General features: G+C 52.7%; 1 protein-coding gene across 7 annotated transcripts in view; it reads left to right on the top strand.

The window, feature by feature from the left end:
- Positions 1–7192: 7192 nt before the first annotated feature.
- ICOSLG (inducible T cell costimulator ligand) overlaps positions 7193–13138 on the top strand; it is a 12052-nt gene continuing 6106 nt past the window's right edge. For all 7 annotated transcript variants that reach the window (XM_006169457.3, XM_006169456.3, XM_006169455.3 and 4 more), the window contains exons 1-4: positions 7193–7254; positions 9135–9175; positions 10390–10740; positions 11852–12145. In XM_006169457.3, the coding sequence (XP_006169519.1) occupies positions 7241–7254; positions 9135–9175; positions 10390–10740; positions 11852–12145 (700 nt within the window). In that variant the 5' untranslated portion in view covers positions 7193–7240. The remainder of the gene's footprint in view (positions 7255–9134; positions 9176–10389; positions 10741–11851; positions 12146–13138) is intronic.

Here is a 13138-nt window from a genome sequence, read left to right as displayed (position 1 = left end):
CGAGGTCGGCTGGACAATGACTTGGACAGGCAAAGGGAGAGGAGGACAAGTGGAAGAGGCTCCAGGGCCAGCCCGCGCTGCCCCGGCTGCCGCCGGAGCTGCCTGCTATTCTCCTGTTCTGTGTGGCGGTGTATGGCCGTGGGCCCCGGCATTTACACAGGAGCTAGTGTGCCAGGTGTTGTTCCGAGTCTTTGTCTACATCCGTCATTGCATCATCACATACCCTAAGAGACAGACAGGTGTCCCCGTTTTAGGGATGAAGAAATGGAGAGTTTAGGTGGTTTGTTCAAGGACATGGAATAAATGACAGGACAGCACTGGGTGGGCTGAGTTCAGAGCGTGGTCCTCCTCTCCACTGTGCCGACTGCAGTCCCGCGGCTTGCTCACACCCACCCTCATCCACTCCTGCTCCCTCTGTTTATCTCCCATGCTGGTCTCCACTTTCTCGGGTTTTCCAGTTTGTTCTCCACAAAGTGGCCTGAGCAATCACAGTAAAAGCTTTCCATGCAAGCCGCCTGCTCAGATACCTCCGGGGCTCCCTGCTTCTCAAAGAATGAAGGCCACAGTCCTTACCCTGTATCTTCTCCCAGCCATCTCCAGCCACAATATGCCAGCCACTGTGGCTACCTTTTTTAGAATTGTCTATTTAATTTATTATTTTTAAAATGTGCTATAGAGCATGTGCGCTTACCAGATATAGAGAGAGAAAGTGAGAAAGCAAGCTGCTGGGCCCAGGACTCAAACCATGGTTGACCACATCGGAGACCAGAACTTTAACCACCACACCACCTGCTGGCCCCACAGTGGCCTTATTCAGGCCCTCATGCTCTGTGCCCTTTTCTTCTGGGATGTGGGGGTGTCTCTGCACATGCTGCTACCTGTGCTGGGCAGCTCCTCACCATCCTTCCTCCACGCCCCCTTCCTTAGGTAATGCTCGTCCATCCTTCAGAACTGAACCCCAGCATTTCTTTCATGGCGAAGCCTCACCGCGGTATCAGACAGCGTTCTCCCATGGCGCTCACCTCTTTCACAGCATTCCTAATCTGTAATGATTTACCAGTGGGATTACTTGCCTCAGGTTAAAGAGCGCTTCGTTTATTAACAGCAATATTCAAGCACATTGTCTAGTACGTAATGGTCCTCAATAAATATTTGGAGGATGGCAAGAAAAAGACTTTTACCAGTGTGATTAGATTGAGATGGGAGATCATTCCAGATTACAAAGTGGGCCCTAAATGCAATCACAAAGGTCTTTATAAAAGGGAGACTAGGCCACTCTGTAGTGTAGCAGTTAGGCACTGCACAGTAAGGCAGGTCCCACATAGCAGACTGGGTTCAAGTCCTGACCCCACTGGCAAACAACCAGCGCATACGTGCTTGCCAAGAATATCCTGAAACGATGAATATTTGGAGGGAAAAGGATTGTGGCATGACCAGGCCTCTCTAGGGGCTCTTTCCTACACAAGCACACTCACTTGTGTCTTCTGATATTAAAAAAAAAAAAATGTGTTTTCTGATATTAAAAAAAAAAAAAAAAAAGGTGGAAGCAGCAGGAGATTTAACCACCTACCCATGAGGAGGCCATGTTGGTGTGATGCAGCCACAAGCCAAGAGACACCTGGGGGGCACAGGAGTTGGAAGAGGCAAGACAGGCTTCTCTCCTAGAGCCTCCAGATGAAGCACAGAATTTAGACTCCAGCTGTAAGGGAATATGTGTGGTTGGAATCAGCAGGTGGCATGGCTGGTAAAACCCTGGACACTCCCACATGGCCGACCACAGTTTGAGTCCCGGACCTGGTGGCTTGCTTTCTCACTTTCCTTCTCTCTCTCAGTGTCTCTCTCTTGTCAAATTAAAATAAATGAATGAATAAATAAAATTAAAAATAAATAATTCTTTATTAAAAAAAAGAGAGAATATGTATAGTAATCAGACACAGCACCCATAGGAAACTAACATCCCCCCAAGAGAAAAAAAAATCTCCCTCAGACCAGAAATCAAGCTCAACTCATTAGCCGGCACCTGTGGTGTCAAAAGCACATTATGGTGCCAGACGCCAGCGAGACTGCAGCTCAGGGTGCACAGAGGAAGTTGCCCCCAGTGCACACCAGGGCATCCTGTCAGAAGCCGGTGTGTTTTCAAGACAACTGAGCAAGAAGCCTGGCTCTCTGAGGACTCAGGTGTCTGGGAGGACACTCCTTGTTCCATGTCTGCATTAGGAGCTTTGACTACCAGTCTGCATGAGGACAGCTCCCACTCGCTTCCCAGGATGGGCCTGCATACTCTTCTGAGGCTCCTCACTCCAGAACAACAGTGTACCCCGCCCAACTGCCTGGGAACCCGGGAAAACTGAGGCAGGAAAAAGCTAGCAAATGGAAGCTGTTAAGGGGCTGGGGTGTCTGTCCATATGGCTAGATAGAAAAACCTATCAGGGCAAAACTTCCCTGCCCAAGGTATCATAAGCAGGAGATTGGTCGGGGGGTGTCTAACTGATTAAGCCACATTTGAATAGCCAATGAAATAAATCAGTGGGCCATTTGATAGAGTCATGAGATGAGGACAATCAGCTGGCTCAGCCAATGATCAACTGACATGACCTAGATTAAAAAATTATAAATCTTGCAGAATGTAAATGTTGGGGCCTTTGAGCCGCTCCTTCTCTGTCTGCTTAGGCCCACTCCTACCTCTCAGGAGTGCACTGTCACTTTTACTTGATAAACTACCTTTTCCTTTTGCTATTTGTTCAGTTCTTCGTCCGAAATACCAAGAACCCAGATATCATCACAGGAGTCATCCCACAACAAAACGAAAGGCTGCCTTCACTGCAGGAAACCTCCCAAGGTGCTTTCTAGTTTTTCATTTATCGTAACCCCTCTGCACGTTAGCAGCCTGCGTGCTGGCGCGGTATGCATTAACTCTCATTAACTTCGGTGTGCCGCATCACTGCTCCCTGGCCCCACTTCACAGATGGAGAGATGGCAGGCACAGAGGAGCCGAGTGATGTCATTGGAAATAGCCAGGCTCTGCAGAAATAATAATTAATGTGGTTTACTCTAAGCACAAGATTGAGTGACCAGGTCCAGAGAAAGATAAAGGTGTTTCTCCGGTGCTGAGATACTGCAGTTCCTTGCATGGTTTTAAGAGCAGGAGAGCTGTCAATCAGAAAAGCACAAGTCTCAGGCCAGCCAGGTGACATGATGGTTAAGGCAGCTGGATCCCACATGGCCAACTCTGCAGTTCAAGTCCCGAACTCAGAGGCTTAAGGAAGCACACGCTCAAAGTCCCAAGAGGAGAATGGAACAGAAGGGACTGAGGCATAACCATCGGTGATTCCCCTCCCTCTGGCAAGTGCTTGCACCCTATAGCAAAAACTAAATGTTATAGTCTGATCAGCGAGAAGTATGACATCTAGACATAACCAATTACAATGGCGCCTTTTATTGAACCAGCAGCTATGAAGGGGACTAGTGTCCACAAAAACTTCGCAGCGCCAAGTGAGGGTAGAGGGCTGCTTATAAAGGCAAAAATCACATTCTTTTCTGGGTTGATGTGGCGATTACAAAAATTAAGCGCTATGGGCAAGAAAGGGTAAGGGATGGGGGTTACAAGGCAGAAGCAGTTTACAGAAATGAAATAAGCAGGTTAATTATTCCTAAGAGTATGTTCCATCCCTACCTAAACACAATGGAATCTTGATGGCTTTTATAACTCAGGGCAAATGGGTCTGGCAACTGTTGGTCATATTTCCATGGACCATCTCAAGGTGTGGAGGCTCTGGGCAGGGGTAATGGAATTTTAATTCTCTCAGGAAGAAGGACAAGGATTTCAATGTTTTACTAGAAAACCAAGATGGAGGTGCATCAGAAGATGGAGGCACTTCTGCTTCACGGGGAAAAAAAAGAAAAAGAAAAACACAAGTCTCTATTCCTGAAAGAAATCAGCAAAAGAATGTGTGTTTTCTATTCTAAGAGACAAGAAGGCTCACTATCCATCATAAAAACGCTAAGCCTGGGAGAGGAGTAGCATCCCGCTATGAATGTGTCATCAGTCCAAAGCAGCCTGTTAATGTCCCCAGGCCTCTGTTAATGTTCACAGGTGGGACTTTCCAAGGCCCCCTGGAAACAATTTTGGAATAGGAAAAAGCATCAGAATTCTGTCCTCATAGGTTATAGGTGACTTTAGAAATTCTTAGGTTAGGGACCAGCAGCTAGCATAATGGCTATGTCACTAGACTCCCATGTAGTCGACGGCGGTTCAAGTCCTGGACCCAATGGCTTAAACTCATGCCGGGTGCATGTGTGTGCATGCCCAAGATCCTGAGAAGAGAAAGAAGGAGAAGGGATTGTGGCATCTCCCCTGGGGGGGGGGGTGATTTCTCGCTTTCTGTCTCTCTTTCTCTCTCTCTCTCTCTTTCTGTCTAGTGAGTGCCCTACAGCAAAAACCTCTCTGAAATTCTTAGGTTGGTGACTGGGGAAAAAGCACAAGTCTCTGTTCCTGAAAGAAATCAGCAATTGCCACCAGGCACATGTACTTGTGTGCCCCAAATCCTGAGAGGAATGCAGGGATTGCAGCTTGGCCATCCCCACTAGGGGCTGATTTCTCATTTTTCCTCTCTCTCTCTATGTCTCTGATAAGCGTATATGCCCTATAACAAAACTAAAGAGAAAGAAAAAAAAAACACATGCAGGGCACATGTGTGTGCGTGCCCCAAATCCTGAGAGAATGAAGGAGAAAGGATTGGGCTGTGGTAATCACCCCCACACACACACTCCCTGCCTTCTCACTTTCCCCCTCTGTCTCCAGTGAGTGTCATGTGTCCTAGAGGGAAAAAAAAGGAAACAAACAAACAAACAAAAAGCCTAGGCTTCACTCTAACAGAGATAGGAAGGCTTACTCTGCGTTATAAAAACACTATGCCAGGGACAGGATGCAGACGGTGTCCCATTGGTCTGTTGATGTTTGTAGGGGCGAGTCCCTCAGGCCTTTGGAAAAGGAGTCTGGAATGAGAGAAAGTAGTCAGACTTTGGCCTCAGTGACTTGTCTGATGTCACCCCGCTCCCAGGAGCAGAGCTAGGATTTAAACCCAGCCATGCACTTCCCATGGTCTCTTGACAGTCCCTCCCATGGAGTTGCCCTTGCCTTGCCCAGATGTTTCTTCCTACAATGGAACAGCAGGTCCCTCGGTCCAGAGTTCCCACTCTTGGGTGGGCCTGACAGCAGCACTTGGCTTTCTGGGACCTCTGGAGGGCTGTCTGGGTGGTAGATCTGGGCCCCTTCTGCCAGCCACCTCACGCCAATTCAGCCTGTTAGCCAACACCCCCCCGACACACACACGACACACACACATGCACACACATGCACACACACATGCACACACACGCACACACGCATGCACACACATGCGCGCGCACACACACTGCATGGGATCCGTCCAATCAGAGAGAGTCTTGAGTTCTGCAGGTGCCCTCACAGGACCCAGCTGGAGCAGAGCCGGGAGGTTGTCCAAACTGGGGGTGGGTAGTTTTTGGCTCTTGGAGTGGGACTGGTCCTAAGGAAGAACCCCCTCTGGTGATTTTGCCCAAACCCTCCCTTTCCTCCAGGCACCATGACACCCCACTCCTCACATTATCACAATGTCTCCTTCACTACGCCCCCTCCCTTCACATGCAGAAGGGCCTGACCCCTCACTGACACTTCCCAGCTAAAAGGGAAGGCTACTCGCTCCTTGGAAAGGTTCTTTAAACTCCCATCCCCCAATGTCCCCTCTTCCTTGGTGGCACTTGTCACCCTCCCCCATCCCGTGCCTGTCTGCTCTGTGAGAATAACTTGCAGGGCACAGATCTGCTGTTTTTTTTTTTTTTTTTTTTTTTTTTAAGTGTTTATCTTCAGTGCTACACAGGCCCAGCCAGTAGTAGGTGCTGTCACTTCGTCGGAGGAAGGACAGCCTCAGGAGGTGACTCCCTCTCACCTAAGCCCTTGACCAGAGGTCCCAGCCTCCTCTTGTCCACTTGAGAGCTGGCCCTACTTCACCATCAGCCTTGGCAGCAGGGTTGTAGGGGCGGGGTGGGAGAGTGAGGGTGCACCCCTCCTACCTGAGGTGAGGGTGCCTGGGAGGAGGATGCCACTAGCCTCACCCCAGGGCTTCCAGGGCCACCGGCTTCTAGCCTGTCCCTCCTAGCCCCACCTCCTCACCTCACTGGCACCTACGGGGCTGTGGGGGATGGGGGTGAACAGGGAGCAGGCTGCCTCAGCAAGCTGGAGGCGCAGTGGGCAGGGAGGGGCTGGGGAGGGAGCAAGTGGCCCTGTGACCAAAGCCGGACTGGTCCATGCAGCCTGTCCCAGACCAGGAACAAGGAACACCAGGTCACAAAACAAGAGTAGGGGTCCAAGAAATTGGGAGAGCAACGCTGATTCGGTGTTCAAGCTGTGAGCCCTGGGAACATGTACATAGGCTGTACCACATGACCCCACAAAGGTTAGGGGATCCCAGCTGAGAGGGGGTGAGGGTGGGGAATGAAAGTGCAGGGGGGGGAGCAGCTGAGGCTGGACTGGTCAGTGGACGTCACTTGCCACCCTTTCCTTAAATCCCAGTCTTTGGGCTTACTTCAACCACGTCCTGGGACTACCTCCAGATTCCAGTCGCAGAGAGGCAGGGAGGGAGCCTGAACAGGCCCAGGCCAGGCCCAGAGCCCTGGGCTCGTGATTCACCCCAGGAAAGGCCGCGTGGGAATTATGGACACATTTTGCGCAGCACTGGGGGACACACTGTGCCTGCTACGATCCCTCCACAAGCCGCACCCAGCCTCTGGTAGCGCCCCTGGCCCTTCTCTTCGCCGCAGTTCTGCAACCCCCAGCCCCTGACTTCGGGGACACCTACAGCGTCCAGGCCGCGTCCTAGTGGACAAGCAGACCCCAACCCTACCCTCATCGGCACAACTCGCACACCCATCTAGGAAGCGCTTAACTTTCGGATCCAGCGGCCGGCAGACTTTCGCTCGCTCGCCCAGTCTCCGCCCCGGGCGCTCACGGGCGGGAGAGGGGACTGGCCGGGGGCGGGGCTAGGAGGCGACCAGGCGGCCCCAGACAGCCCGGTGCAGTGCTCAGAGCCACAGAGGCGCGGCGCGAGAGCAGCTGGGACTCATCTCCCGCGTCCCAAGGTCCCCGAGCCCCGAGGTCTTTGGCTGTCCAATGTCCAAGTGCGTCGCCCGAGGTCTCCAGCGGCCGGAGGTCCCTGTCCCCGCCATGCGGCTGAGAAGGTGAGCCGACCTGCGGATGGGCCCTGCGGGACGGGGAGGAGCGGTGGCACAAGTCTCCAGCAAAGTGTCCCTGCCCAAGCAGTGCCGGAATGACCGATCGATGGCTGCGGCCCGGGACGTGCGTGTCCTCGGTTCGCTCGGCTCCGACGCGGAGCTCACCGGCCTCACCCGGAGGCGCAGTGGCGGGGGCAGCGCGGGCGGGCGCAGGGGGGGGGGGGGGTGCTGTACCGGGAGGGGAAGGGGTGCTGCTGGGAGGATAGAACGCCACCTCGCACATCCACTCCGGCCCGCTGATTTCCCGGAAGGTAGGAGGAAGGACAGGACCAGACGGCGCTGCCACAAGGGCAGCCGGTGCCCACCGTCGGTGGCACGCCCTCTGCCAAACAGCGGGTCTCACCTACCTCTCCGCAGGCAGCCGGAGCAGGGGTGATGGCTTTGCTGGCTTTCTGCCAAGATGCCCCCTTGAGGCGCCTCTGATGGGGGTGGGTATTCTGTGTCCCCTTAGTGAACTAGTGAGGCACCTTGTCCCTAGGTGTCACACCCACATAGAGTCTGCAGTACCTGGGTCACGCCATCCAGGGCCCCCTAGTTAGAAATGTATGTAGTTAAGATCGTTTCCTCATGAGAGAAAATTTAGTCAGGAAGTCATGACTGTCAGCCAGCCCACACCCAGACCGGAGGAAGGTGAGCTTGGGCTAGGTCTCAGGGCAGGATCTTGTGAGGGGAGGGTCAGGTGGGGGGCCAGAAGAGAGGTCAGGACACCACCAGGGAGGGGCAGCCTGGGCTCCTCTGCAAGAGCCCCAAGAGAGCACCAGCCCCTAAAAGCCCCTGACAGGTGGGCTTCATGAGCCTTGTGGACATGGGTGCCATAGAGAGAAACAGGGGCCCTGGCTGGGGTTCCACAGCTTTGTCATTTAGAAGCTTACCCTGACTCTGAGGGGGATGGCTGAAGAGGTCAAGACCAGAGTCAGGGAGGCCAGGAAATTGTCACAGCCATTCCCAAAGCAAGAACAGTGGCCCCAGCAGGGAGAGTGGGACAGAGAGGACAGGACTGTCCTCGGGCTCCAGGAATTGTTGGTGGCCAGGTCAGACTTGGGTGTGTGCAGGACCACAGGACTCACCTCCACGCAGCCTCAGAGGAGTGTCCAGTGTGAGATTGGAGGTCTCACGGCTGGCTGGGAAGTTTTCGTGGTTAGGGTCTTCCAGATAAAGGTGCGGGGCCATCAAAAAGGACGGGCCCAAAGGTCCTGCTCCAGGGGGCTCGGATCTCATGGGGAGCTGGCCTCGAAACTGATTTTGTGGGCGAGTTGGGGCTGTGGTCGAAGTGACATAGGACACTGTGGAGCAAAGAAAAGGGCCTCCCTGCCCAGCCAGAGGCTCCCTGGAGGCCTGCAGGAGGAGGTGGCTAGGCTAAGGCATGCAGCGTGCAGAGGCTCCCAGGCTAAAGATGCTGGGAGCCAGGATGAAAGTGCTCCTCCACAGGGTCATCTGTGACTCACCCGAGCCTGCAGCGTTCACACGATGTGCCTGCTCTTCCCTAAGCCAATCTCCCTAGGAGCTAGGCCACCAGGGGCAAAGGCCGCAGCGTTGGCTCTTCTACCCTTTGCCATCACCCTCTTTGGTGTTCAGGGTGTTTTGTATCAGGAGCTAGCAGGTTGCCAGGCTGTGGCCCTTCAGACCTATGTGCTGGACAGGGAGTGAGTGGGCCCAGTTCCTGTCCCCTGAGTCACATGGAGACCACTACCTGCTGCCTTCTGGTACGCTGGCATTTCTGGGATGGGCGTGATTGCCTCCTGCAATGGGAACCAGCCCCTCCTGTTTAGAAGAGGCAGGTAACACCTGCGCTGTCTCACCTGCCTTTCTGGTTGTTTTCTCCCCAGTGCTGGACTGCTCCTCTTCATGCTTGGCAGCCTGCGAGCTGGTAAGTTCAGAAGGCACATTACCCTGGGGTGTGCTCTCCCAGCTCAGGGCAGCTTCTGAGGCCTTTTGCTGCAGAGTTTGGGGACCACCAGGCATACCAGTGCTAAGAGTGTCCTTTCCACAGCCCCCCGGGTATTTGAGGCTCCCCTGTGAGAAAGCTGCACCCCTAAGCCAATAAAGGCAGTAACAAGAATGACTTTTCCAAATGATATAGTTCTTGTTCTGTTTCGTGTTTGGTGTAATCAAATGTAACTCGTCAGATCTGGGGTCTTCATGAATATCCTGGTCTCTGTACCCCAATTAGGCCTGTTGAGTCCTAAAAGCCACCCATTTCCAGAAGAGCCAGGTACAGGGACATGCACCACAGCAGAGACCTGAGGCCCTGACAAGCCTTCCCATCCAGAGGTTGTTGGGGTCAGGGGACATGGCCACTTCTCCCAGAAGCACTTACATGATCGTACAAATGGTCAAACCATCCTGTAGCCATTATGTGATCTCTTCTGAGTGTGAATAGCATTGTAACATTGCTAAGAAAGGGTTTTCCTTCAAATGTTGGAATTTATAAACACTTTTTATTTTTCATTAATTATCGACTCCTAAGAAATAGCAGAATCAGTGCAGAGCAGCCAGGTCCCCGTCCCCAGCCTCTCCCAAGGGCAGTCTTTCACTGAAGGTAGTATGTTGTCAAAGCCAGGAAACTGACATGGGGCAAGACGATGAAATAGCTTACCTTCACATGTCTGGTTTTTTAAAGTATTATGCACTCCTAGTTTTTTGTTTGTGTGTGTGTGTGTGTGTGTGTGTGTGTGTGCGTGTGTGTTTAGATTTTTGCCATAGGTTGCATGCACTCCCCAGAGAGAGACAGAAAGAGAAGATAAGTGAAAAATCCCTCTCCAGGGTGGATGGCCATGCCTCAGTCCCTTCTCTTCCATTCTCCTCTTGGGATTTTGGGCACGCGTGCACATTCGCCTGGCGTGTTTTATGAGCAGTTGTGTTTGAAACTCAAACTGTGGACAGCCATGTGGGATCCAGCACCTTAACTTCATGCTGCCTGCTGACCTCCTTTGTATATTTCATTAATAAGTTCCTCTTCTGCCCACCTGAGTCAGAAGTGATTTTTGAGCCTTGCCCCCCAAAAGTCAACCCTCCAGAGCAACCTTATGGGCTAGGAGTCAACTTCGGAAAATACATTCTTTGCTTTTTGGGTCACTGCAGATTTTCAAGAACAAGAAGTCAGAGCCCTGGTGGGCAGCAACATTGAACTCAGCTGTGTTCACCCCAAAGACAGCAGTTTCGACTTAAATGACCTTTATGTATACTGGCAACTTTTTGGGTCGGAAACTGTGGTGGCCTACTACCTCCCTGAGAACAGCTCCACGGGCCACACGGATGACCACTACAGGGACCGGGCCCAGCTCTCACTGGACAGCATGAAGCAGGGCAACTTCTCCCTGCGTCTGTACAATGTCACTCCCCAGGACGAGCAGAAGTTTCACTGCCTGGTGTTCAGGGAATCCCTGGAATTACAGAAGGTTTTGGACGTTGTGGTCAGGCTGCACGTGGCAGGTAAGACTGTCAAAGCCAAGGGTACTGATTTCGTCCTGGAAACAGTACTATGAAAGCTCCTTTCTGGGTTCATTTTTCAGTCTTTTCCTGTGAAGACAATCCTAATCTCTGTGAGAGGTCTTCTGTGTAACCGGTTGTACGTGAAGCTGATGGACTGAGAATGATTCAGCCTAGGAGAAAGTTTTCCAGACCCTAAAGCTGCCTGTTTTCAGAACTTTACGCCTTTGCCTTGAACTTTCTAACTCAATACAAACTAGATTTTTAAAAAACGGAATTGTGGGGCTGGCAGGTGGTGTGGTGGTTAAGGGTGCTAGACTCCCACATGGCTGACCATGGATCGAATCTCGGACCCAGCAGCTTGCTTTCTCACTTTCTCTCTCTCACTCTCTCTGGTCAAATTAAAATAAATAAATAAAGTTTAAAAATACTCTTTAGAAAAAAAAAAAAAAACAGAATTGGGAGGGAGTACTGTTGAGTGCTAAATGAGATCAGAATTTAGGGAAACCGTGAAGGTGACAAACGCTGTGCCCCTTTTAGATGAGCTGTGAGTTGCCCACGTCTCCAGTGAGAAGGACTAGAGCCAGTTGCCGTGGCGTGGAGCCTGTGGTGCCAGTCGCTGTCCATGGCCTCAGGAGGTCTCACTGGTGGGGTGGGGGGTGACTCTAGAGCCACCTGCTCAGAGAGTCAGGCCTGGTCCTGACTCTCCACCATGTCAGGGGCATGACAGGTCACCTCCCTCTAACCTGGCCCTTGCCTCTGTTTGTCCATCTGCTTCTTTTCTTTTTTTTGGTAGGGGTTTTTGCCTTAGGGCACATGTGTTCCCCCAGAGAGACAGTGAGAGGGACAGTGAGAAATCACCCCCTGGGGGGATGGCCATACTGCAATCTCTTCTTCACTTTCCTTCTGGGATCTTGGGCGTGTAGGCACATGTGCCCAGAGTGAGTTTCAAACCACTGGGTCTAGAACTTGAATCACGGTCAGCCATGTGGGAGTCCAGCAGTGTAACCGCTACACCATCTGCTGGTCCTGTCCCTCCTGCTCCTTGGCTACAGAAGTCTGACCTCTCTCACAGCCTGACTTCTCTCACAGCCTGTTTCTCCCTCCCCTATAGCAAACTACAGCATGCCTGTGGTCAGCACCCCCAGCAGCCCCTCCCAGGACGAGGAGCTCACCTTCACCTGCACCTCCACAAATGGCTATCCAAGACCAAACGTGTACTGGATCAATAAGACAGACAACAGCCTGCTGGATAAGGCTCTGCAAAACAACACCATCACCTTGAACCCGCAGGGCTTGTACGACGTGGTCAGCATCCTGAAGCTCAGGCGGAGCCCCAATGTCAACGTCGGATGCTGCATAGAGAACGTGCTTCTGCACCAGAACCTGACCGTCAGCAGCCAGACGGGTAAGACTCCCCAGGGCCCGCATGCTGACCTGCCTCAAGATGGTGGAGCTGGTGGTGACTTAGGAGAATGCTCAGGCAAAAGACATAGCTCTACCAGGTGACTCTGCAGCGGTGTCAGAAAGGTGGTTGATAGGAGGCAGAGTTAGGCACAGGTTGGTTTCCGAGGACTGAGCCGGGCTCTGTGCACAGGGCGCAGTGCTCAGCTGAGTCTCCACTTATGGCATCCGTTCTTTGAGCCCATTTACAGATGAGGGACTGAGGCTCTGAACGGGTGTGACATTTCAGAGGACCACACCTACGCAGCTCTCACCATGCTCGTCTCTGGACTTGTGCCCTGGAAAAGATCGGAGCCCTCACACCAGGGAATTTAGTGGGCCTGGCTGCTGGCCCAGGTTCTGCCTGGAAAGGGGTGCTGGTGGAGACTCCTTCATGGAGGCCATGGGCTCTCTAACCTGTGTCTGGGAGGTGGAGGTGGAGGTACTCGAGAGGGGCGTTGCAGGCCCTGCCGCTGCTGAAACCCAACATGAGACTTCCCTGGCCCTGTGCACAGTGGAAACAGGGCTCCTTCTCCAGAAAGTGTTAAGAATTCAAGATGGGGGAACCAGCAGTTAGCATAATGGCTATGTCGCTGGACTCCCATGTAGTCGACCGTGGTTCGCGTCCTGGACCCGGGGGCTTAAAACTCACGCCGGGCGCGTGTGTGTGCGTGCCCAAGATCCCGAGAGGAGAATGGAGAAGGGACTGCGGCGTGACCATCCCCCCTGGGGGGTGATTTCTCACTTTCTGTCTCTATGTCTCTCTCTGTCTGGTGAATGCACACGCCCTGTAGTGAAAACCTCTCCAAAAAATAAAAAGAATTCAGGACAGAACAGCAGAGCACAGCACCAAGTGTGGCCCCTCTGAGCTCAGTGTGCACACCCACAAAGCAGGCCCTGACCACCATGGTGCCCCACAAGGGCCAGACAGCCGCTTCCTGAAGTCAGGGAACAGCGC

This window comes from Tupaia chinensis, unplaced genomic scaffold (assembly GCF_000334495.1).
Source record: "Tupaia chinensis unplaced genomic scaffold, TupChi_1.0 Scaffold147038_1, whole genome shotgun sequence".
NCBI lineage: Eukaryota > Metazoa > Chordata > Mammalia > Scandentia > Tupaiidae > Tupaia > Tupaia belangeri.
This window is presented reverse-complemented; position numbering and strand designations above follow the sequence as displayed.